The sequence below is a fragment of the Lissotriton helveticus genome, chromosome 4_1 (genome assembly GCF_964261635.1).
Source record: "Lissotriton helveticus chromosome 4_1, aLisHel1.1, whole genome shotgun sequence".
Lineage (NCBI taxonomy): Eukaryota > Metazoa > Chordata > Amphibia > Caudata > Salamandridae > Lissotriton > Lissotriton helveticus.
The window spans coordinates 1,586,002,784-1,586,027,293 of NC_136063.1; the positions used below are offsets into that span (position 1 = coordinate 1,586,002,784).

General features: G+C 43.5%; 1 protein-coding gene across 1 annotated transcript in view; it reads right to left on the reverse strand.

The window, feature by feature from the left end:
* Nucleotides 1-24,510, reverse strand: part of LOC144827606 (mediator of RNA polymerase II transcription subunit 1-like) — a 648,236-nt gene that overhangs the window by 158,928 nt on the left and 464,798 nt on the right. The window contains exon 10 of the mRNA XM_078685852.1: nt 14,818-14,883. Within this exon, the coding sequence (XP_078541978.1) occupies nt 14,818-14,883 (66 nt within the window). The remainder of the gene's footprint in view (nt 1-14,817; nt 14,884-24,510) is intronic.

Genomic DNA, 24,510 nt, shown 5'->3' on the forward strand with positions numbered 1-24,510 from the left:
CAGTGAGGGAGTCTGGAACATCACTAAGGTCTTTCACATAAAGGAGAAGATCGTCGGCATATAGCGATACCACATGTAGGCCATCTGCCATCGGTATACCCCATCCCTCCCCATGGGATCTAAGAATTTCGGCCAGGGGTTCCACAGCTAATGAGAACAGCAGGGGCGACAGGGGGCAGCCCTGCCTGGTGCCTCTCCGCACAGGGATTGGGTCAGAAAGGAGAGCACCAGTGCCGACTCTAACAGTGGGTCTGCGGTACAAGAGGCCTACCATGGTCAGGAAGTCGTCGCCTAGTCCGAATTTATCCATGACCGCTCAGAGGTAGGGCCATTCCACGGAATCAAACGCCTTTTCCAGGTCTAGCACCAGACACCCAGCGCGCGGCCATTGTCATGGAGCATATTCCTGAAGTCGGAAAAGTCGGCGGATATTGTGGGAGGTGTGGCGTGTCGGTACAAACCCGTTCTGGTCCCGATGTACCAGCGTGGGCATGAAAGGGGCCAGTCTACGAGCGAGCGAGGAGGCGAGTATTTTATAGTCCGTGTTTAGGAGAGTGAGAGGGCGGTAGGATCCTATCAGCTCACCATCCTTGCCGAGTTTGAGCAGTGACACCAGGGTGGCCTCATTAAGTGTCGGGGGCAGGTGAAAATCGTCCGTCGCTGCCGCATACATCTGCACCAGCTGGGGAATAAGGATGTCCGAAGCAGCCTTGTGAAATTCGGCCGGCAAGCCATCTGGCCCCGGAGACTTGCCATTCGAAAGGTTGAATATGGCGTCACGGAGCTCCTCGGGGTCTAAGGACGCCCCTAGGTCATCCTGCTGTGCAGCTGTTAACACGGGCAGAGGTATCAGCAGGAGATATTCAGTCATGTCAGACAACGAGGCGCGCAGACGGGAACGATATAGTCCCGAGTAATTATGGTGGACACCTCATGTATGTGACGTTGGGTGTAGAGTAAGCCACCTCCTTCTGCCCGTATTGTCGAGATGGGAGACGAGCGGGTCTCCTGCGCGATCAGCCAGGTTAACAGTTTACCAGGTCTGTCACCCTGACGATGCATGCGGGCAGAATGTGCCGCAAAGTTAATGGTGCGCAAACGTTCTAGAAGGCGATCATGGTCCGTCCTGGCCTCTGTAAGTCTGGCGTCTGCGTCCCCCCCGCTGCACTCTCAAGGGCCAGCAACTCCATCTCAATGCGAGTCAGTTCGGTTTCCAGTTGTCTCTTGATGTGTCCCTGTGTACCCAAACAGATTCCCCGGGTCACTACCTTGAAGGCGTCCCACTCGATCTGGGGGGAGGACGCTGTGTTAGCATTAAGTTCAAAGTACTGGGCTGTTTGTGTGAGTAGGGATTCACGAAAGGTCGAATCTAGCAAGAGGTCTGGTTGTAGGCGCCATGTGGGGACAGGCGGGTGCGGGTTCTCCCAAGCTATCGCTAGCGTATGTGGGTTATGGTCCGAGTGCGTTCGGCCCATATATTGAGTATCCGTGACTAGTGGGAGAAGTTCAGTAGAGATCATGTACCTGTCTAACCTGACATGTAGCGCGTGGGCCCCAGACCAGTAGGAGTACGTCTGTGTAGTGGGGTTGCGAGCCCTCCAAGCGTCACGGAGGTCCCATTGCATGGCCCAGGTTAGGAGTGCTTTCGTGGTGGTGTGTGTCAGAGCTGTGGCCGTGGGTGCGGTGGATCTGTCCAGGTCAACATCCAGGACGCTGTTGTAGTCACCCCCAAGTATCCACGGGATCCCATGCCAAGGCGCCAGTTGCAAGGAGAGGCTGCCAAAGAATTTACCCTGGTCAATGTTAGGGGAGTATATAGAGGCGATTACGATTGGGCGTCCGTCTAGTCTGCCCCTGGCAATCACATATCTGCCCTCCGTGTCAACCTGCGTGTCCATAACCGCCCATGGGGTACCTGGCCGAACCCATATGAGTGTCCCTCTAGCAAAGGAGGAATACCCAGTAGCGTAAAGCTGCCCACGCCATCTGCGGCGCAGCACAAGTATTTCTGGTGCATTTAAATGTGTTTCCTGCAATAACGCTACGTGAAACTTGTGACGTCTCAAGTAGGAATAGATTTGGTAGCGCCTTGATGGTGTGTGCATACCCCTAACGTTCCAGGTGCAAATCTTGATTTCAGCCATAATCACAATGTAGACATGGAGCATCCGCCCCATCCGCCCTCCACCCCTCTGTTGCACAATTTCCTAGGCCCCCCAGTCCACCCCCTTCACTCATTCCAAACGTAGGCACCCGTTCATAAAGGAATAGGGTGGGTAAGCTTCCAAGGGCAAGGGTAGGGGAAAATACAGAATGTTCAAACAATGTAAAACCATTACAAATACCATAAGGTCGGCCACGGAACATGTCGCCGTCCAAACACATCAAAAGGGGAAAAGGTCAATAATCAAGTCTAGGGGGTGTCATGCGCTAATCACAGTATCTGCGGTGTAAATAGATAAATGTAGAGAATAAGGGTTAGTGGCCCTTCCCTGGGCCCTATGTCAAGTGTGCCGTGTGTACAGAGTCTGTATCCGGGGAACCATTGCTGACTCCGCAGCGCTCGGACCTCCACTGGGTCAACAATGTAGGGGGAGTGCAAGCAGTCCTTAGCCCCCATTTGACCGGCAGGGACCAGCCTCAAGACGGGAAGGGCTGTAATCACGGAAGAGAGGCGGGGAGGGTAAGTGTAGTATAACACATCCTCACCACCTCCTTACCTGCTCAGTGTCCATTAGTCCAGGAGGCACACCCATTGTAGGAAGGTCTCTCCATCTAGCACCAGAGCAGGGTGGATCGTCCAGTGTGTCAGCCAGTAGTCAAAGTGTCCAGCAGCCGTCACGTCCTGTGTTCCATCCCCTGCAGCTCGGCAGGGTCCGGTATCGATGAGGAAATGTCTTTAATGAAGCATGTCCGCCGTTTGTGGCGTAACTTCCGGCAGTTCCACGGATACCTGGGAGTCCGGCAGGCCATAGATGGCGTCATCATCGCTGGGGATTGTCTGTGGGCCGTCCTCTAGCATAACTTCTGACGAGGGCGAATTGCTCAGTTGAGTGACTCTCCGGAGCGCATCTCGCTGTTCTTGGAGCATTTGATCCGCTGGTGGGGAGTGCTTTGACACGTCCTCCGGGTGGCGGGTCTGCTGGCCTGTTTCTACGGCGGCGGCGAGGCCCTCGTGTGCGTGGCCGCGTCTCGTTCCCTTGTGCCTGCCTGGGCGTCGTGTCCGTGCCGCCATCCAGCCACTCGCCGACTTCCTCGGGGGTGTCAAAGAAATAGGTTTTGTCCCGTGCCACCACTCTCAGTTTCGCAGGAAAGAGAAGAGAATATTTCAGGCCAGCGGTGCGGAGACGTCGTTTTACCTCTAAGAAATCGTGCCGTTGACGTTGCACTTGAATGGTGTAATCCGGAAAGAACATTATGGAGCATTGTCTATGCGGATTTCTCCAAGTCGTCTAGTTTCCCGCAACACCGTGTCCCTGTCTCTGTAGTTCAATATCCGGAAGTGGCCGTGGGTTAGCGCCCGTGGCTCGGGGTCTTGTAGGAACTCGGTGTGCCCTCTCCACCACAAAGTATGGCGAAAGCGTGCCTTCAGGTAGCAAGTTTCTGAGCCATTCCTCCACATGTTGGGCGGGATGATTCCCTTCCCATTTTTCCGGGACCCCCACGAGTCTGATGTTGTTGCGTCTCGCCCTCCCTTCCGCGTCCTCAGCTCGGTCCTCCAAAAATTCAACTCTGTTCAGGAGGTCTTGTACCTGCTTATCCATCTGGGTGACTATGGGTTCAAGGTCCCTGACTGTCCCCTCCAATGTCTTAGTTCGATCAGCCAGCTTCCTGTGGTCGTCTCGTAGGTGGGTGAGATCGATGGCGACGCTGTCTATTTTGGACTCCAGCGAAGCTCTTGTCAGCGGGAGGGACTGCTCCATGCGTTCCATGGCTGCTAGTACGCTGTCCAATCTCGCGGCCACTTGATCGGCAGCCATCTTGCCCTTTGGTTTTTCTGATTTACCCTTTGGCGGGGCACCTCCAGTCCCAGTGCGGGTTCGTACCCCTCCGGACATGTGCGGGATCGCCTGATGGACAGTACAATCTGCGCAGCTGTTTAGGAACACTACGACCAACTGGCGATGTAGACAATGGCCGCAATCGATAGGTCTTTCCACGTTATCTCCAGGTCCCACGCCAACTGCCAATTCGCGCCGCCTGCGCTGCGCGTTCCCGGTCTGTAGGTAGGATGGAGCAGTAGTGCCCGCCGTTGACGCGGCTAGTAAGGGCTGTCAAGTAGGACCTCGTCTCTCTTCAGCACAGGGCCTCCGCGCGGCGCAGGCTGTAGCAAGGAGCTAGGGCCAAGACAGTATGCAGTCTCTCCGGGCCCGCGTTCGAAAAGGTATGGAGGTAAGGAGGCAGGGCAGCGTCGTCTGTAGGCTGCAGCTGAGGGCCCAGGCGGCAGGCCCGACCCGCGGCTTTGCTCGCCGTTTGTCGTTGGGCGGGTGGCAGCCGGCTCCGTGGGTGGCGCGTGAAAGAGTCTGGTGCAGAGTGGGTTGTCGCAGGCCTTCGGCACAAGGAGCGGCCAATCTGCCACGTGCGCCTGTGGGCCGGTCAGCACTGCCGTCCGGGCAGCATCGCCGCAGGCCGGGTGGGAGGCAGGAGATGTGCCAACAGCACCAGCGGGCAGCTAGCGGGCTCCTCGCACATGGTGTCCGTGCTATCCGTGCGTCCCTGGGAGCACCCGCCGCAACAGCGCGGACTATCAAGGAGGGGTCTTACCAAGCAGGCCCGGTCTCCCAGCAAAGTTCAGGGGGGGGGGGTCCGCCATCCGGCCCCACCGCTCCGCCGGTGTGTCGTCGGCCCAGGAGCTGCTTCTTATCTACAGTATGAAATACTTTCGATTTTATAGCCCCTGTTAGCATTCTTTTTTTTAATAAACAAAAGTCCCCAAAATTCACCAAAAATGCACGAGGGTATCTAGAATTTGATGACTAGGAAAAGGGGACTCGGTGGGCCCTCATGATCAAGAAATCTTACGACTTGGCTTGGATTTCTGGGAGCACATATTTCTGAACCAAGTCAGAAATGAATTGTATTGGGTTTTAGCTGGTCTCTTGTCCTTCAGGGATCCAAACAAAATGTAAGTTCAAGCATCGAGATCTGTTCTCAATTTCACCTGGATCTCCAGAATCTCTAGTCTGGCTTCTGCTGTGCAGCGTTCAGATTTTCTTTGAGAATTTTCCAAATCACAGATACGCTGTTCTGCTTGCATTGGCCTGGGATTGATTTTAAGAAGATTGGCATTCATGTACCTCAGCTGGAGCTGAAGTTGACAGCGTGATTTGTCGGGAGCATTTCTCATTGTTCTCAGCTCATCCAAAATCTGTTCGGAGCATAACCCCCATCTGGGCACCATTTACTAGTATTGCTGGTGTCATTGACGTTGTTAAGAAGTCACTAGTGTGGGATATCCCAGAGCTAGGAGTACAAGCTGGGTAGCCGCTACTGCCTGACTTTCCAGCACATTTTGCGCATTGACCTCCCCAAGATGCTCTGACATGCATTGTGCAGTATTAGAGACTAAATGCTGCATTTGTTGTATCTTATCCTCCAATGCCTTTGTCGCACAGATGCCTGTACCTCCTCCAAGTACTTTGGGGCCGAATAGGAGATATGAAGGCTTTTCGCTGGTGTTCATCATTTCTTGTGCAGGGGTAAAAATTACAGGAAAGGCTGCGTCATGCTGCCCTGGTGAGCTCCCCAATCTTGGGAAAGCCTTTCCTCTGATGGGAATTTATTGCAGGTCGTTAAAAGCTGATCTGAGGTGTTCAAAACTCTACAGCTCTCTTGCGGATTGTGTCTCAACCCTTCTTTGGTACTTTATGGACATACTGTTTCAGTGTGTAGCCCTGCAGAGCGAATAGTGCTAGTATTTGGACTTCTGTCCCTTGTTGATCCTGGTTGGCGCTTTAACCCATTCTCATGGTTCTCCACTTCTGTAGCTTTACAGCTAACCCCCATTGATAGATTCCTTCGGGCTTTAGCAATTTTAGCCAGTCTAGTTTTGCCTGGAGCACACCCTCTCCCAAATGTTTACTGCGGTGCAAGCCGCTTCATTTGCCCACTTATGCCTGGAAGGGACTTGTTTGATTACACTGTCTCGGGGGTGGCGCCCTTTGCGTGCTCACTGGTGGTAAATCAGTATCTTTAAAATGTAACTTCTCCACTTTGGATTTGCTCTTTCTTTGCAGCAGAATCTGTAATGCGCATAAACACGGTAGCGCTGGGCCACAGCAAGCCTTACTCACACTTGAGGGACGCTTCAGTGGCTGCACCAACCCTTACTTCCCTCTGAGGGGGCACCTAATGTAGCCCCTCCGAAGTTGCTGCAAACGAGGAGGGTTCCTCCACCCCCTCGCCCAACCTGGTTCATCATTTTATTCCTCTCACTAAGATGCGGCCTCCTTACCTCCTCAGCAGCACCACCATGATGCTGCATACCTCTAATGCCTCCATCATCGTGGGCTCACCAGCATTGCAATTTGATACATCGATCCCCTTTTACCATGATTCTTGTTTGTTTCATGAGAGTGTCAGAGTGGGTCTGTGACATGATTTTTGAGTAACTCGTCTGTGTGGGTGTGTGAGTGTCTGTGAGTCAATGTGTCAGTGGGTGTGGGAGTATCTGTGTGGGTCTGTCAGTGAGTGTGTGTGTGAGTGTCTGAGGGGATCTGTGAGTGTGTGTATGGGTCTGTGAGTGGGTGTGTCAGTGTGGGTCAGTGAGAGTCTGTGTGAGTGGGTGTGTGTGTGTGTGTGCGTGTGTGCGTGTGCGGGTCTGTGAGTGTGTGTGTATGTTTGTGTGTGTGTTTATTTAAATTACAGCTGAATTTGAAGATCCATCACTAATTTGCACAGGGGCAATGCTGGATGCCTCCACGGATCAGCACACGTGGAAACAAAATAGTTTTAAGGCAATTTCTTGTCAAACATTGGTCCCTCTCAGACCCCCATATTGCATCCCTGGGATCAGGGTACGTCTACCCTGACCCCTTCTATGACATTTCACGTGAATTTGTATACCTCAGGACAGTTACCCGATATCTAAAATGGCAGCCACAACATTGGATTCCGGTTGCAGCCAGCCAATCATTGCATTACTACTGGGGCCTGAATCCAGCGAATTCACTGTGGTGGATCCGCGTCCCTAAATATACACATTTATTTTCCCTTTAATACCTCCAAAACTACTTAAAGGATTTTTACCAAATAACAAAAAAAGATCTTTCTGGACCAAGATCTAGCTTTCTGCCAAATTTGGTGTATTTCCGGTCAGTGGTTCAAGCTGTAGTCATGGCTAAAATCTCTATGAGAAATAACATTGGAAATGCACATTTGACCCCCCACCTTTTTCTACCTACAGTCCCCTCTTGATGGATCATCCCCAAACTTTCCACACACAACTAGACACAGGAGGGCACTTTTTTCTAAATTTTTGTGAAGATTCATTTAACAGTGCCAAAGTTATAGGAAAACTAAAAAACGCTTTCCTATGGAAAGTAGGTCCTAACTACAACTACTTACTGTCAACTGCCAGTAGATAATATATACATACACATATACACATGACATACACACATACATACAGACACAACATAATTATTGTTTTGTAGATAAAAAAGAGCCTTTGGTTCTCATGGTGAATGACTACACTTTTTGTACATTGTTTTTCATGCTGCAGGAGCGTGTTTTTAAGTAAATTTAGGATGACGTAAGTACAAAGCATGAAATTAGAATGCCTGCAGAGAGGTGTAAGCACAATAGGACGGTTGACACCTGTAGTAACTGACTCCACGCAGGTAGATGATATTCAGGAGGATTTATTGATGTTAGTTAGAAGATTAGAAGTACAATGGTAATCAGCCCCACCAGGAGCAGCCAGCAAGGCGCTCAGCCCTTCTCCAACTGTGTGATTCATACATAAACATTCTAAGTGACATCATCTTAAGAGTGCTCCACTGGTGAAGCAGTGGAAGACATGTAAAACATAATAACCAAGATACTACATATCCTCCTTTCTTCCAAAGAAAACAAAAGAGAAGAAAATATAATCAGATGCATAAGCTAGTAGAAAGAAACAGAGAGGAGAGTACTAGAGAGAAACAAAGCTAAAGTAGATACAAAGAAAGCAACCAAAAATCTTTAAAGAAACAGATAAACATAACCTGTTTCCCATCCTCCTTTCTAATAAATGAGAGAAAGAAATAAAGAGTAGAAAAAGAAACCATCAATGAGTACTCTCTGCACACCAACTGGCCAGGTAAGTATGCGAGAGAGCAATCCACATAAGGAGAAAAGTAGATGACAGAGAAGAAGAGAAATACAATATAAAACTTCTTCTCCATGCAATTATTGTTGTAATTGTTGTAATACTTTATTTCGATAAAAATACAATTTATCATAAAAGTACATACAGTTCATTAAAAGGAGTGTAAAAACTTTAAAAAGAAAAATCCTTTCTACAGCAAATAGAGACAGTTTATAGTTAAAAGATAGATAAAATAGATAAAATAAAGCCCTAAGACAGAGAACCGGTGATGTTTTAATGCTTTATAATACACGGTTTCCTACCCCGTTCTTGATTTTATCAGTCTTAAACGTATCTGTCAGGCCTTTCCCAGAAACTTGGCAACTCCGCATAAAAACATCATAGATGTTGTGTCCGTTACCAATATACGGAGTGCCGTCGCATAGTGCCTGACTCCCAGTTCTCTGCATACTGGCTTTAGCCACCTTCTCCTCGGTCCACTATATGCTCTACAGGCAAATAAAAAGTGTGCTAGGGACTCAGTAGGGTTTGTACATCCAGGGCAGCTAGCCTGGTTAGACGGAGAGCACTTCCAACGCCTGGTAAAAATGTTCAAAGGAAGTGTTCCGTATCTAAATTTTAAAAACAAGGTTCTGTCTCTAGGTGCTTTAATAACATTGAGAAAGGGTTCCAACTTCTTCACCGGCTTGTGCTCTAATAACTGATCAGTTAAAACCCCCCAGTTTGATTTTTCGAGCTCCCTAGCTTGGACCCATTCCCAATATATTTTCTTAATGAATTCTTTTGGGGGTGGTGATTGGGACAACCATGTTTCACTTAGCCCCAGGTTGATTATCAGGTCCCTCAAGTCATCCAACCATGCGATCTTAGTCGTCTTGTTCAGGGTAATAAGTTCGTCCAGAGCTGCAGCATAGTGTGCCAACTCCAGTGTCCTTCTCAATCGCACCCAATATAGTAATGGTCGGAGGGTGACGATGTCTTTAATTGCATGACGGCCCATGTCCTGAAGTAAAGGTTTCAAAGGGGTAAAGACTGGGAGGCCCACCAGGTCTCTTAAAAACTTATTTTCGATTTTCGTTAGTTCTTGGATATTGTCAAAGCCCCATAGTTCTGACCCATATGTTGTTGCAGCCAATGCTTTCCCCTCATAGATGACAAGGGCAGGGGCGATGGGCCTACTTGCTGAGGCTCGGTGTTCTCTGGAAATGGGTCCCGTAACCCTTTTCAGATTCAGGAGCATTTTTGCTAGATGGGAGTCCCACTTCATTCTCCGATTCACCCTTACTCCCAAGTACCATTATAAACATTTGAGTTTTAAATAAAATAGAAAAGTACCGGGCTACAGTGTAATGAAAGATAAGGAAAACAGAATAGAGAAACGCCCAGTCTTAAATGGACCACTGCAGTATAGTTAAAAGGTAAAAACCCAAACTATACGCTAAAGAGGGTAAAAATATGAATGTGCAGAGGTAAAAACAAATAACATCAAACTGTTGTGCACTGCAGAAGTAAAAGAAATAACCTACACTAGACACCTTAAGTAAGGTAATGACGTGCACTGTAGTGAAGGTTTGTAAATGTAATGACAAGTGTAATGTCATGTCAGTAAGGACGCACCTCGACCATAGGTACCATGTTATGCACGAGATGATGGGAAAACCCAACAAACATACCTCCGGAGAGGTCACGAGATTGTGCATTGTAGATGCGAGACAGAAGCCACGCAACGTGTGAACCTAGATAGGTGTGCACTGAAACAAAAAAAAAACAAATACCTCATGAAGAGGTCAACATTGTGCATTATAGTAGCAGGACAAAAACCCTTGCGAGACACCTCGTGCACTGTAAATACGGGTAAAATGTAAACCTAAACATTGTGCACTGTAAGACAAGAGACATACCTCATGGAGAGATCAACTGAAACCTAGAAATTGTGCACTGTATGAAGGTAAAAACGTTAGACACTCTATGTAGAGTACAATGAACATGTATCCCAGGACTGAAACTTAGAAAATGTGCACTGTGTGAAAGTAAAACTATTGTGCATCGTACGATATACAAAATATTGTGCCTTGAACAAAAGCCACAATCCACACTTCGTGTGGACGTAGGAATGTTGTGCACTGAACAAGAAACTAAGCAACTGTAAAGAAGACAAAGGCAAAGCTGTAAATCTAACATATACAACGAACCTTGTAGACCAATATCATTGTTGAAAAACATGCTTTCCCCATGACAAACGTTTTTTTTTTTTTAAATAACTGATGCCATACATGGTCTGCACAACTCTGAGGTAATACATCCCTAAAATAAAAAATAAATTCCAACTTGGACCACAAGGTGGCAACGTACACAGTTACAGAACTAAGGAACTACAAAATAATGCTCTTTACGTGGAAAATGTCCAGTAGAAAGAATGAATCCAAAGTGATGTAAATAAGCACCGAAATGAATAACACAGAACCTTCATCCTAGATCGTACTTGCTTTTAAGTCAGGACTTCCATTTCCTTTACAAAATGAGTCACAACACATGGTGTTAATTGTCGAATGCTCCGGCAAACCAGTCTAAACCATCGTTCTGTCAGTCTTCAAGTTGGGGGGAGTAAAATTAAATGCTGCATAGCGTCAATAATGACAAAGAAAAGTACCTGTATCACCCGGTGACATATTGGAGGCAAAGATTTTTCAACCCGAGATTCTCGTTGCTTCATGTTGGGGACACAAAAAAAAAAAAACTTTATTGCTCGTAGAGTAACGTGGCTGTTAGAGCACAGGAGCACAGAATCGAGGTTAGCAAATCACAGAGCAAACTGTAGAATGCATTTCGGTCTGCAGCTGGGAACACAGTAAATGTAAGATGGTGGCATGCAGGGAAAATGTGTATGCCGAGTGGCTCCCAGCACGCTCCTACTGAAAACGCACAGAAGCAGCTTTGAAGACTGACATTACAAAGGGCTCTCCTCAGCAGGGAAACGTCATGAAAGGCATTGAAGCAGATCCGCGCGTCACAGAGGACAAGGAAGAGTGCGCGAGCCATTTGAATTTCAAATGAAAGCACAACTGAATTAATTACTGGCCTCATAGTAGAAACACAACCATTGACAAAACAAAATTGAGAATATGCTTTGCTGAGTATGTATGATAACAAATGAGTACAAATTGGTGCAGCGCTAGCTGGAAGGGAGAAGTATTAAGGGATCCAGTCCCTCAGAAAGGCCAAATCTTGCACAAACGAGTCACGAAGGAGCCTTACTGACAGACACAAATTGCACTTCACACTCAAGGCAAAAGCTGGTTACCTGGATTCATGAAGATATATTGAGGCACAGTAAACGTTTCACTCTGTGCTGAAACTAGCATAGAGGCAGTCTCAAATTACCTCAGCTGAAGAAGCCACAATAGCACTAGGCTGTAACTGTAAAACACAGTAGGAACTGGTTTCTGATGTAGTATGTGCAGGCACACCAACTAGATTATGTGACGCTTGAGGTGCTGCCTGGGTTGAAAAGATAGTCTTTTTCACACGCTGCAGGAACAGCAGGCAAAGAGTTGAGGTGCAAGGAGAGTGTAACTGGCATAAGATTGAGAAGACACTCCTTCACCAGATAGTGTGATGACAGACTGACCACACAAAACGCAGACGTTGGCAGGCTTACCCTCACAGAAGAAACTTGAAGAGGCACAATAGCGTTGAGGGTGACCGGTGGGAGGTCACTGGTGGGGCTGTGGTGTGCCAATGGGATGATAAAGCGAAGCTGTAGACAGAGGAGATGCTTTAGCTTGAGAGTAGGTGCTGGAGACTTGAAGTTGAAGGCCTCATAAGTAGAAAACGCAGATTCTTTGGTTCACCTCGTCGCCAATAAAATGTAGTAACTGACTCCACGCAGGTAGATGATATTCAGGAGGATTTACTGATGTTAGTTAGAAGATTAGAAGTACAATGGTAATCAGCCCCACCAGGAGCAGCCCTCAAGGCGCTCAGCCCTTCTCCAACTGTGTGATTCATACATAAACATTCTAAGTGACATCATCTTAAGAGTGCTCGTCTGGTGAAGCAGTGGAAGACATGCAAAACATAATAACCAAGATACTACAACACCTAAAGGGAAAAACTAGATTTACAGCCGCAAAAAATAATGTTGAACGGTGTACTGAATAAAAAAAATGGATACAAATATTTCACACACAAATATTTTTGTTCAAATAGTTTGAATCTATTAACACAAATATACAAATGGCTATGAAAAATGCTTGCATTGTACTTCCATTGTTTTTTGTTTAATCAATAACAACATCAGAAGTAAAATGACCAACATTTTAGCTAAAGTGAGAGGATTTCTTTTTCGTTGTAGGGAAATGTTGATATAGGAGATCAAGAGAGAAAAAATGGCTAGCTGCGATTTCTCCCGAAATGAAGCTTAGCAGGATCAAATTTGCAGGTGAAACCAATAAAGTGTCTACATATTACAGGTATATGTAGCCAAATAATTATTATTGTACAGAAGTGTTCGGTTTTGCAAAGCCCTATGGAAAAAGGTAAATTAAAAAATAATTTTTGTAACTCCGTTTTGAGTCTGAAAGAACACCTATGACCACACTTTTTTTTTAGGCCGCAAATGTACATTTATGGCCGCAATTTATGCTTTCTAGCAATTCACAAAACGACTCCTGGCAGGATTTACTACTGCCGATTTTTCTCCAATAGCACATGAGAAAGCTGCTGTCCCAAATCCCACTCAAATGTGTGAAGGGGCATTTCCTTTGAAGGCTGGGGACAAATAGAAACGTACGTTTGTGGGTATTCTCAAACTCCGATCCACCGATTTCCCATCCCGGAAACAGTATTAAAGTTACACCAACCAAGAGCTTGAGTAATTCCACGTCCAAGATGGAAAGGGACCCGGATCACGCTCAAATGTGGTGGGAGTGTAGGGGAATGTCTTTATAAACGAGGAAACATGTTTTCCATGCAGACAAAAAGAAAAACAAAGTGCGTTTGGACCGGGAGTAGTGTTCCCCTGTGCCGATTTCTATGCTATAGTATAGAACATTTTCCACAGGGGAATAGGACTCCAGAGGAGGCGACGGATGTATGACATGACAACGCATGCTTTTACATCGCATGCCTTTACAACGCGGTTTTTACATCGCAAACCTTTACAACGCATAGCGCTTTGGGGTGCTGGATAGTGAAAAGTTTAATTTACTATTCCAACTCCAGTCCCCGTGGACACTAGGGAAGGTGTTGGATAGTAAATTAAACGTATTCCCTATCCTAGAGCGCCCCCCAGCGCAATGCCTTGTAATGGTTTGCATTGTAAAAGTTGCGTCGTAAAGGCACTGCGTGGTAAAAGTTGCGTTGTAAAGGATGTTTCCCGGAGGCGACACTTGACATTCTCAGAAGTAGGTCAGCCAGCAACAAAGTAATTGGAAAGAAGCTATGAGGTAGAGTGAGAAAGCCAGAAAAGCCCATCAGCCGATGTGCTTCACTTATTAAACAAAAGTAGAATTAGGAGGCAGGGTTCCTCTATTGAATGAAAAAACGTCCCAAATTGCCAATTTTGAGGCAAAACTGTACTTTCAAAGGCACTAGGTGGCGCTACTTTTCTGCATGTTTGGAATGGGTTTCTCAGGCGCCCTTCTTTTTCATAATGAGCTTTCCAAACTATAACTGGTGAGAGAGTAGCCTTGAATGGTTCCTTTTGTACGGAGAAAACTTACAATGGGTTTACTATCACTTTTTTGTTTACTCAATCAAAACACTTGACATTATTTTATAACTCCCCACTAAAGCTGGCTTTCTCTTTCCTCATTCTGAAGGCCTGGCAACATTCCAATTTTAAGAGGGGCGGGGAAGGCTGCATCCTTAATGAGATTTGTGGGCTTCCAAATTAATTACAGAATTTTATTATAGGGGGGATTAACAATGTTCCGCTTCTTTTACCATAAATTATGTACGATTTATTTTAATGAAAAAATTTAAGAAGAGCTGGGCATGCACTCTATACAGATTTCATGAGGCATGCTTGTGTGATAACATTAAGATACTTTTCTGGTCAAGTCATTAAAGAGTCTAAGTGCAGTAAATTAAAACTCCGCCCTAGAAGTCTTTATATTGGGAGGTGCAGTTAGAATAGATAAGTCTATATATTGAACTCCGGAAGTTTCAAATTAATTTGAAAGACTGTTGCGTTGCAGATCAAGGATTAAGTTTTGATGGTGGGCGTTTCTCTTATGCAACTTACTGTAGGGCTTTTTCTATCTTTAGACTTGCTCGTCTTTTCTATATATTTTTCATCCAACCTGTTCTATTTCCATCGCTCTCTTATTTTAGATACTCGGGGGTCTGCCAGGGATTTCATTTTATTCTCTTCCGACTTCCTTTCTGCTTATTTTTTTTTCACTTCTTGCCTGACCTATGCCTTTCTTAACCCCAGCTCCGTCTCTTTATCTCTTTAGTTAATGTTAGCTTAACAGAGCAATGCACATGTTAGTTTTCCTTACCAGGGCTTAGTTTTTTCTCTAGCAGCTGATAAGGAGATGCATAATATTCAACAGTCATAGGCGAACCTGAAAAATAAAAACACAGTACATCATCAGACATTTTATTTATGACTCATCACAAGTCCCAAACTTTCAAAAAGAATATTCACCCTACTAGCCAATGCAGCCGACATTTGTGTGCCTCGGTCTATTGTTTCGCCTAACACACACACCACATTTCAACATGAGCTATAGGCTCTCAATATTAATGTTCCAAGATCTGCTTTACAATTCTGTCACTTGTTTGGCTCAAAGAATCACTTATGTTCATTGACATAAAAGAAGTTCATCTGTGCGTGTGATATATGTGTGTGATGAATCCTACATATGTGAAATATTTCACAAAGAAACCTGGCAGCAATTAGAACTTTGCTAATGCCAACACCAAAGTGAAGAATATCTAGAGTTCGCTTTGCATTTATTCATTGTCCAACTTTCTAAACGCGCGGTGATTTGAAAAAGAAAATAATCAGAACCATACCATATTAAGAAAAACAAGCCTAATTCAATTGTGAACCTCGGATGAGTGGAAGACAGAAACACAGAGGGGAAGAGGATGTCTATTTAGCGACCATGTTAGGCTGTGCATGTACTTTGCCTCACAATTTATCTTTTGCCTTTTGAAGACTTCATAAACATGCAAACCTAATATCCAGATGTGCTTCAACCTCAATGTTACAAGAAGGTGCAGGAAATATGGGAAGCTCCCTGATCAGCAGAGGTAAAAAATAGAATCAAGAGGGCAGTGACTTCTTCCGACTCTCACAATAGATGCTTTAGCTACAGTGGGGGCAATACCCCTAACACCAAAATCCTAGACACCCCAAAATATTACCATCAGAGATTCCGCTCCCACAGTAATGATTTAGCATTAAAGAACCTCTCCCTCAACATCAGGCCCAGTATTAGTTTAGCATAGAATACAAATAGTAAGTGGAACCACTCAACAACAGAGTTCTAGATCATAGAAAAGTTACAAAGTTTTAATTACAAAAATCCCAAATTAAGCACTACAGAGAAATAGAAGATAAATGCGCTGAAGGCTAAGGTACCAAGTACATAGTCAGAAATCAGAATTATTCTAAGTTCCAAGGAACAGCAAAAGACAGAAGAGGACTGGACAGCATCCCTAAAGGAAAATAAAAAATCATGGCTCACCCCAAAACCAAGAGGTTTTTATACACATTTTATGAATAAGTAATAAACAAAATCTGCAAATTCAGCATGGCATGACCAATGATAACATATTGGGCAAATCAGAATACAAATCGTCAAAATAAAGCACATAATACTAACCCATTTCAAAGAAAAGCTCCAGCAGCTTCGGTGCTGTTGCTGTCTGGAGATGCTCAACACAAAATATGGAACATTTTTCAAACAAAGACCTATACATCAGTATATTCTAGCAGTCCCACATAGTAAGCTACAGCTGAAATGTCCTTAGGATTGCAACATTCAGTACAAGAAGAAACTTTAATTCATAATCCATGAATTGTAAGTAAAATAACCAGTTACGTCAGTGTGCTCAGTAAATGGCTGTGTGACTGACTGTATGGGTGAGTGAGTGGCTGTGCTAGTAGATATATTGGTAAGTCAGTGGCTGTGTGAGTGGCTGTGTGTATAAGTGGCTCTGCGGATGATGTAATCAGTGATATCATCAGTCATGTCATCTGTGATGCCACTAACCAGGTCATCCGTGATATATTTTGTGAGGTCATAAGTAGTGCATTACATGGGCATAAGGTTATAGTTAACTCCGGTAACTAAAACTGCTAAATTTCACTGGTTTTGTATGAGTGAAATCTGAGCCTCTCTATAACGTCCCTGAACATGGTTTATTTTTCAGTAAATCATATATATATATCATATGGCCTACTGGCAGTAGGTAGCTATAGTTGGGACTTAGTTTCCATAGGAAAAGCTTCTTTTGGTTTGGTTATAACTTTGGTGCTGTTTAACGAGTCTTCATGAAATGATCCCCAAAAAGTGGCCCACTTTATCTAATTCTGCATGGAAAGTTTTGGGGTGGTCAATCAAGTGGAGAACAAGAAAAATGGGGGATCAGAAAATCCTATAGGGATTATAACGTCCCTGTAACCTTTGGTATTTTTCAATTAATCTCTACGTTGGTTTTATTGTTATTTCAGAACAGTAACCTTTGAGAGTGACTGTGTGAGTGATGTCTCAGTGGGTGTGTGAGTGAGTGAGTGAGTGAGTGCATGAGTGAGTGTCTTACTGAGTGTGAGAGTGGGTTTGCGATTGCAAATTTAATATGTAAGCACTATATTTTATAGGGGCTCCTGAAGATGCCATAAAAACTCTTTATGACTCTTGCTGACCACAGTCAAGGACAACTTTAAAAACATACCAGCGGTCTGTTTAGATTGGCACATCCAAATTCTCTGAAAACCAACAAGCCCCTATCAATGGAGCTAATTTTGCCACTTGTGCTGAAGTAACGTTTGGCAAAGAATATGCTTCTAAAATTTCAAAAATTGAACCTGGTGCATAGGTAGCCATCACCATCAATTTAATTATTTTCCCTAACTTCAGAACAATGGTATGAAATAGGAAGCAGTGTCGCTCGATTTAGAACATTACACCACCTAATATAGATGTTCTCTCTCTACTGAAAATATAACCTGCTCATAATGAGTCAGTTTTCTGTTAGTTATAAGCTATGCTCCCTTTCTGATAAAACATGTTTTAACTGAATGTGGGACATACACAGCTAAAGTATGGCCCATTACAATCCCTTCATTTTGTTCAATGCCAATGCAACAGCTGCAAACAATTTCAAACAACCTGAAAGACTTATACCTACTGGATCCAAAACAGCTGAAAGATAGACCACTGGGTGCATAAATCACCTAGTTTATGTGCAAGAATCAAAAGTACACATCCATTTCTCTCATGGCAAAATAGAAAACATGTAAAATTGTAATAAGGTATCCAGAGAGCAGGCACATGATACAAACTCTCTTATAATTTCTTAAATGCATCACAGCATTATTCATCAAATGGTACTTGATCTGAAACCTCCCTCTGGGTGGTCAGCTGACTCATTTTCAGAATTGCAGACATGTATTCTTCTCTTTTGAGCCCTGCCTCACACCTTTTTCAATGTGGTGTCCAAGATAGATGACTTACTTCTTACAAAAACTGCAATTTTGTTGGAGAAACCTTGTGTCCATTTTCAGCTAGATGATTTAACTAGGGAATTGTATCAAGTTTACAGTCCTCCTTTGTCTTGGATGTGTAGGTCATTAATATACAACACCAAGACTGAATTAAATGACAACTTCAAATTCTCTAGCTCTTTCTTCAGGATTTGGGCTAAATATTGAAGGACTTTCTGGATTCCCTTGTGGGACTCCACACAAAACAAGAACTATATGAAAAAGCTGAAATGCAAAAAGGAATTGTGATTCCTCATGGAACGGAATTAAGAAGAACGCCGACTGTTTACCATTCTGCTTCTGATGGAATCTGAACTACAATTGCTGCTGGATTTGGTACCACTGGAAAACATGGAACAACAACCCAATAAATCTTGCGGAGATGTATGATTTCTCACTTGCCAAACAGCTGTTTAATTCCCATTATGGGAGAGTTACAAGGACTCGGTGTTACGACGCTGACCGGCTCATGGCCCGCAGTGCATTCCGCTTCATCGCTGTGGGCTGTCACCTGGTGCGTAGCACCTATTTCTCAAAACTGGGCACGCCGCGGCTCAGTGTGGTGGATCGCCGTTTCTTTTCTGGGCGCAAAGGTATGTCCTGTATCACCTCTTTTTCCTTTTGGGGCACGCCACCAGCATAGGTGGCTGCCTGCTAATGTGGCCATTATTGATTTAAATCACAGTGGTTCCACTCTTGGAACCACAGCTTCTCCCACAATACTGCCTGAGCCTCCTCTGCTTACCTGAAACTTACAGGGGCCTTACAGTGAGTTGCCTTCAGTGATAGTTAGGGGCCATTTAGAATGCCTTGGGGAAAGATTTCCTTTACCATTCCAAAATGAAGCTTTTTTCTAACCTTTGTCCGTTTTCTTCCCAAACGGAGATGGCGGTTATCCTTTTCCTGTTGCATCAATTCCTGTCCTTGGGTATATAAGGAGCTGGATTTGTCATTTTCCTTGCATTGCAACACTGTTAGCTCCTGTTGGGGACTCTTCACTCCAGTTGGTGATTCTTTGCTACTGTTCGCATTTTGTTGGTATTTCCCTCTTCTGCGAACCTCCTCTCATTTCCCAGGTCTGTCGTCACCTTGATGCTCATCTCCCTTGGTGTGTCCTGTTGTCTGGAGTCCTGGAGTCACCACTTCCATCAGAGGTTTTTCCCTTCGGGGTCTTTTCCTCTCGGGGACTCCTTCAGGAAGGCACTGTCTGCCCTGACGTTGAATTGTCAGCAGCACCGTGCCTACCAGAAAGGGTCGCCCCTACCTCGGACAGATCAGAACCCCAAGACACAGAACCAGGAAACCTCTTTATACCTTAAGGTCAGAAGAAAGAGTTCCGAACCTGACACTATGATGTACTTCCTGGAGAATTGCATGCTCTATTATCTTTTCAATCACCGGTTTCATTCTTTCTTCTGCCTCTTTTACAAGTCTGTATCAACTAGTTCAAGGAAATATTGAATCTGGCTTAACTTTTATTTTTACTGGCTTTGCTCTTTTAATCAATCCAATCTCTTTTCCAGTAAAATCCCATACCTCATTTTGACAGTATATCTTAAATCCAGAAGCAGGTCTGCTTTGGTTAAAACTGGGAATAACTCAATTGTTGAATAAGGTGAGTTCATCTTAAACATGCAATCCTCATCTTGAGTGTCCTATGTAACACCAATCGGTGTGCAGTAAATCACACAATTCATTATGGAAAGCAAGTCCCTTCTCAACAAGATTACACTGATAAAGTCACACAAAATAAATTGGTGCTTACTCTCCATCTGACCAATTTTAACTGGAACATCTGCTGTAACCTGAACAACAACTACTATATTGCTTATCCTTACAATTTGGACTTCTGTTCCCCGAGATGGGTAGATTTGGGAATTTCACAGAATTAAATGTAGAACAGGTAGCCCTCATACCAATTAAAAAGAAAACAAGATGGCCATTGACTTCTCTGTCAATGTAAGGGCCATTTTGGCCTCCCTCTTGGACTGCTCCAGGTAAGCAACCCTCCTCTTCCCTCGGGCACTGTCATTGTGAACTACTTCCTGCCAACTCATCATTCAGAAACAATGGATTCTGCTGGTACCCTGCACTATATGGGATCCTGTTCTTCATGTTTTGTTGCATTACAGGGGCTAAAGGCATTGACATTCAAAATGATTTCTGTTCTGCATACTCTGTTCAGCATATGTGGGACCATCATATTATTCCTCTGCATCTATGAAAATTATTCCATACTTCCCTGAAGCCTGTAGGATTGGGATGACACTTCCACTTTCAATGCCCGAACTTCTCACAGAAGTGACAAACTGTATTCTTTTACATCATATCAACATTTACATTTATATGATCACCTCTACCACCAACTTGCATTTGCTTCTAATTCACTCCAGACTGAACTAAACTTGTATGTGAATCCATTTAATACCACAATCCTTTTTTCAATTGTTTTGTTTGGGCAATCATCAACTGCTCCTTAATTGTTTGTTTCATGTCAATATTGTCCCCACTATATGTTGCCAATTTCAAAATCTTGCAAAAAGTGAGACACCGGGGGGTCCCGATGCCTATGGTAACATCCTGCACACTTTCACATGAACCACTGGGTTCTCCTCTGGTATATGTGTATGCCAAAAATGATAATTCAAATTGTTTTCATTTGTATCAATATTCTTTGTTTATTCTTTCTTTTTCATTCGTTTGAATCATTATGTTTTCAAAACAATCCTGTATCTCATCTCCCATTTACCCAATGCATTTCGGGTCTATGGTGACCCTTCTTCAGGGGTCTCTAATAAAGAAAATCAAGAAAAGGTCGCAATCAGCCCTTAAACTGAAATTACATTAATGCATAATACACTGCGTTTATACAATGTGGACAAACATCTATAGTTCACCAAGTAACCTGTATATACCATCACAGTCATTATTTAAATCACACTTCTTTGTGTGTATCAACGTTAAAAATTACAAACACCAAAACTGGCCAAAATTTAACCAAAAATAATCAAGCCCCATGTTAAAAAATTATACCAACTACCATTCCGTTGTTCCACTCAACTAAATCAAAGTTTACTTAAATAAACATTATTAGCGCGCATTCTGTGCCTCCCTCGTTTGTGTACTTACTGGGAAATGGAAAGTGGAAAGCGTCCCTCGTTTACGTGTTCTCAGCGAATCCACTGTTACCTTACATCCTTAGTATCGCCTTTTAAAGCTCTCTACGCGCTGATTGGCTTAATTGGCGATCACATGATCGCGACCTCGGACTGCGTAGTCCTTATAGTGTTTTATTTGTTTAATATCATTACGCTCTATGTGGATGAAGATATTCGCCAATTATGCGCTGCTATGAAATTAATCTAATTTCAAGAAAAATAGTTATTCTGACACAACTACATCATGAACAATTTTCAATCATTTTCGCTCAACGTTTTAAACACATAATATTTACAAAGCAGTGTTATTCAATATTATGTTACGTGACTGGGCTCACTCAAGGTGAAAACAATATAAAATATGCTAAAACAAATCATATTAACTTTGGTGTCGGCCATTTTGGATAGGGAAAGTCTCATAGTCATGCAGGAAAACTGAACTTGGCTTTTCACAGTATCTTTATAAAAAACAGGATAATTCTATCCTGTCATTGAGTCCATTCGGTTGTAGGCTGTCCATTTTCTTTATCCAAAAATACTCTGATCTTAATCTTGAAATATGAGTGTCTCTTTCCGGGTGATGTTTGATGACTTCCAATATTGTGAAGCGAAGTTGTGCTATGTTGTGTCCAGCTTCTTGCCAGTGTGTAGCCAATGTGGACTTCGTATTTTTCAATCGGATATTACTTTTATGTTCAGTTATTCTTATTTTGATTTTTCTCTCTGTCTGTCCTATGTACAATTTTCCACATGGACACTTGATTCCATAAATCACATTCTTCGTGTCACACGTTCCTGAGTGTGATAAGGTCACTTTTTTTCCTGTCATGGGATGTGTGAATAACTGTCCTGTCATCACATTATTGCAATGAATGCAATTTTCGCACCTTTGCATGCCTTTGTGGTTAATCTCCTTTGGTGCATTCTTCTTATTTAACAATTCTTTTAGATTCTTAGATCTGTTGTATGCAAAAGTGATGTTCTCAGCAAACAGTGGTTCCAGATCCGGTTCTTTAGTGATCAGTACCCAGTACTTTTTCATGATGTTGACTATTTTTGCTGATTGTAAGGAATGTTTTAGAACACATACTGTTTTCTTAGTGACTCCTTTTTCTTTGGTAACTAATAAAGACTCTCTTTTCATCTTCATTACTTTGGTTTTAGATTCTTCCAGTAAAGGAGTGGGATAGCCTCTTAGTTTGTATTTTTGGATCTGCTTGTCGATGGTGGAGAGCAAGTCTTGTGGGTCAGATGTGATTCTTTTTTGCCGGATGAATTGGGATATTGGAAGATGTTTCTTTAATGAAAAATGATGAAAACTTTCATAATGTAAACCACTGTTCCTGTCTGTTTCTTTGGTATATACACTTGTTCTCAACTTATTCTGTTCAAGATGGATTTTTACATCTAGGAATGCCAGTTCTTTCTGATCCATTTGGTGAGTGAATTTAATCCGGTCATGTACACTGTTCAGTCTCTGAATGTTCTTAATCAATGTTTCTTTTTCACCCTTCCATATCAAGAAGATATCATCGATGTATCTTTTAAAGACCATAAGACCCGATGACCAGTTTGTGTCTTGAATTATGTGATCGTGCTCAAATTTGGCCATAAAGGTGTTTGCGTAGGACGGTGCCCCCGCAAAGCCCATAGACGTTCCACTGCATTGTTCATAAAACTCACCTTCCCAATTAAAATAACTGTGTAATAGAGCAAACTGTAGTAGTTCAAGCATTAGGGTTTTTTCTCCTCCACATATTTCGTTGTTGAGTAAGCACCATTCCATAGCTTCGATGCCCTCCCTGTGGGGGATTGAGGTGTATAAAGCTGTCACATCTATGGAGCATAACCATATTTCTTCGTCAATTGGAATGTTTATTGTGGATAATATGTTCAAAAATGCAGTGGTATCCTTTATGTGTGTACTCCATTTCTGAACTAGAGGTTGTAGGAACCAGTCTAGGTATTGGCCCAGAGGTTCTGATAGTGATCCACAAGCTGAAACTATAGGTCTAAAAGGAGGTTTTATTGGGTCTTTATGCACCTTCGGGAGCATGTAAAATTGAGGTCTTCTGGGATGTTTGATCTGTAAAAATTGATATGTTTTTGTCGTAATCCATTTCATCTCTAGAGCTTTGTCTAGAATAGTTTTAAGTGTCTTACCAAAGATTTCAGTCGGGTCTTGGTCTAGTTTATGGTAAATGTTTTCATCTTGTAAATGAGTTTGTACACTTTCTTTGTAGTAGGTGGTGTTCATTACTACTATTGCTCCCCCTTTATCCGCTTTCATTATGGTGATATCGTTGTCATCTCTTAGGGTTTGTAAGACTTGCCAATCTTTTCTGGAAAAGTTAGTAGTGGTACCTCCTGAATATTTTATCTTTTGAATTTCAGTTGTTACAATCCGTTCGTATGCGTCAATAGTTTTGTGTGAGGTGGGAGCACAAAATGTGCTTTTAGGTTTGAATTCTTTTAATTCCATCTCTGGTCTTGCACTTGGAGGTAGGTTGTTGAAGAAGTTTTTAAGTCTTAAATTCCGTAGGAATTTGTAGATTGATATTTCTGTCTCCTGGGCATTCGATTTATATCTTGGGACAAACGTGAGACCTTTGTTTAGTACTTTTGTTTGCTCTTTCATGAGTTCTTTATTAGAAATGTTGATTACTAAGTTGGTTTCGTTTTCTTTAATCTCAATTCTCTTTCTGCTACGGTTTCCTTGGTTTGTGTCTTTTCTTTTTCCTTTTCCCCTCCTTGTTTTTGTAGCTCTATTATACTCGTTGAGGGTGCATTGTTTGCTGCTGGGCTGATCTCTAAAAAAGCAACCTTCTCTTGTTGATCCTTTCGACTAACTTTCAATATTGGTCTCCTGTTTTGTGCTGTGTCTGAATCCGATACCATACTTTCTTGTGATGAACTTACATTGGTTTGTGGTTGTTGCCACTTTCTCTGGTTGTAAACTTGAAGAGAGGAAAATCAAAAAATATCGAAGAGACACAATTGATTACAAATTGGAAGAGGTGTACAGTTGGGCTGAAGTTTACAACCAGAGAAAGTGGCAACAACCACAAACCAATGTAAGTTCATCACAAGAAAGTATGGTATCGGATTCAGACACAGCACAAAACAGGAGACCAATATTGAAAGTTAGTCGAAAGGATCAACAAGAGAAGGTTGCTTTTTTAGAGATCAGCCCAGCAGCAAACAATGCACCCTCAACGAGTATAATAGAGCTACAAAAACAAGGAGGGTATTGTAAGTAGATACACGCAGACAGGGTTGCTTGTCAGTCTTCTTCTTTATTAGATAGTATCAGGTAA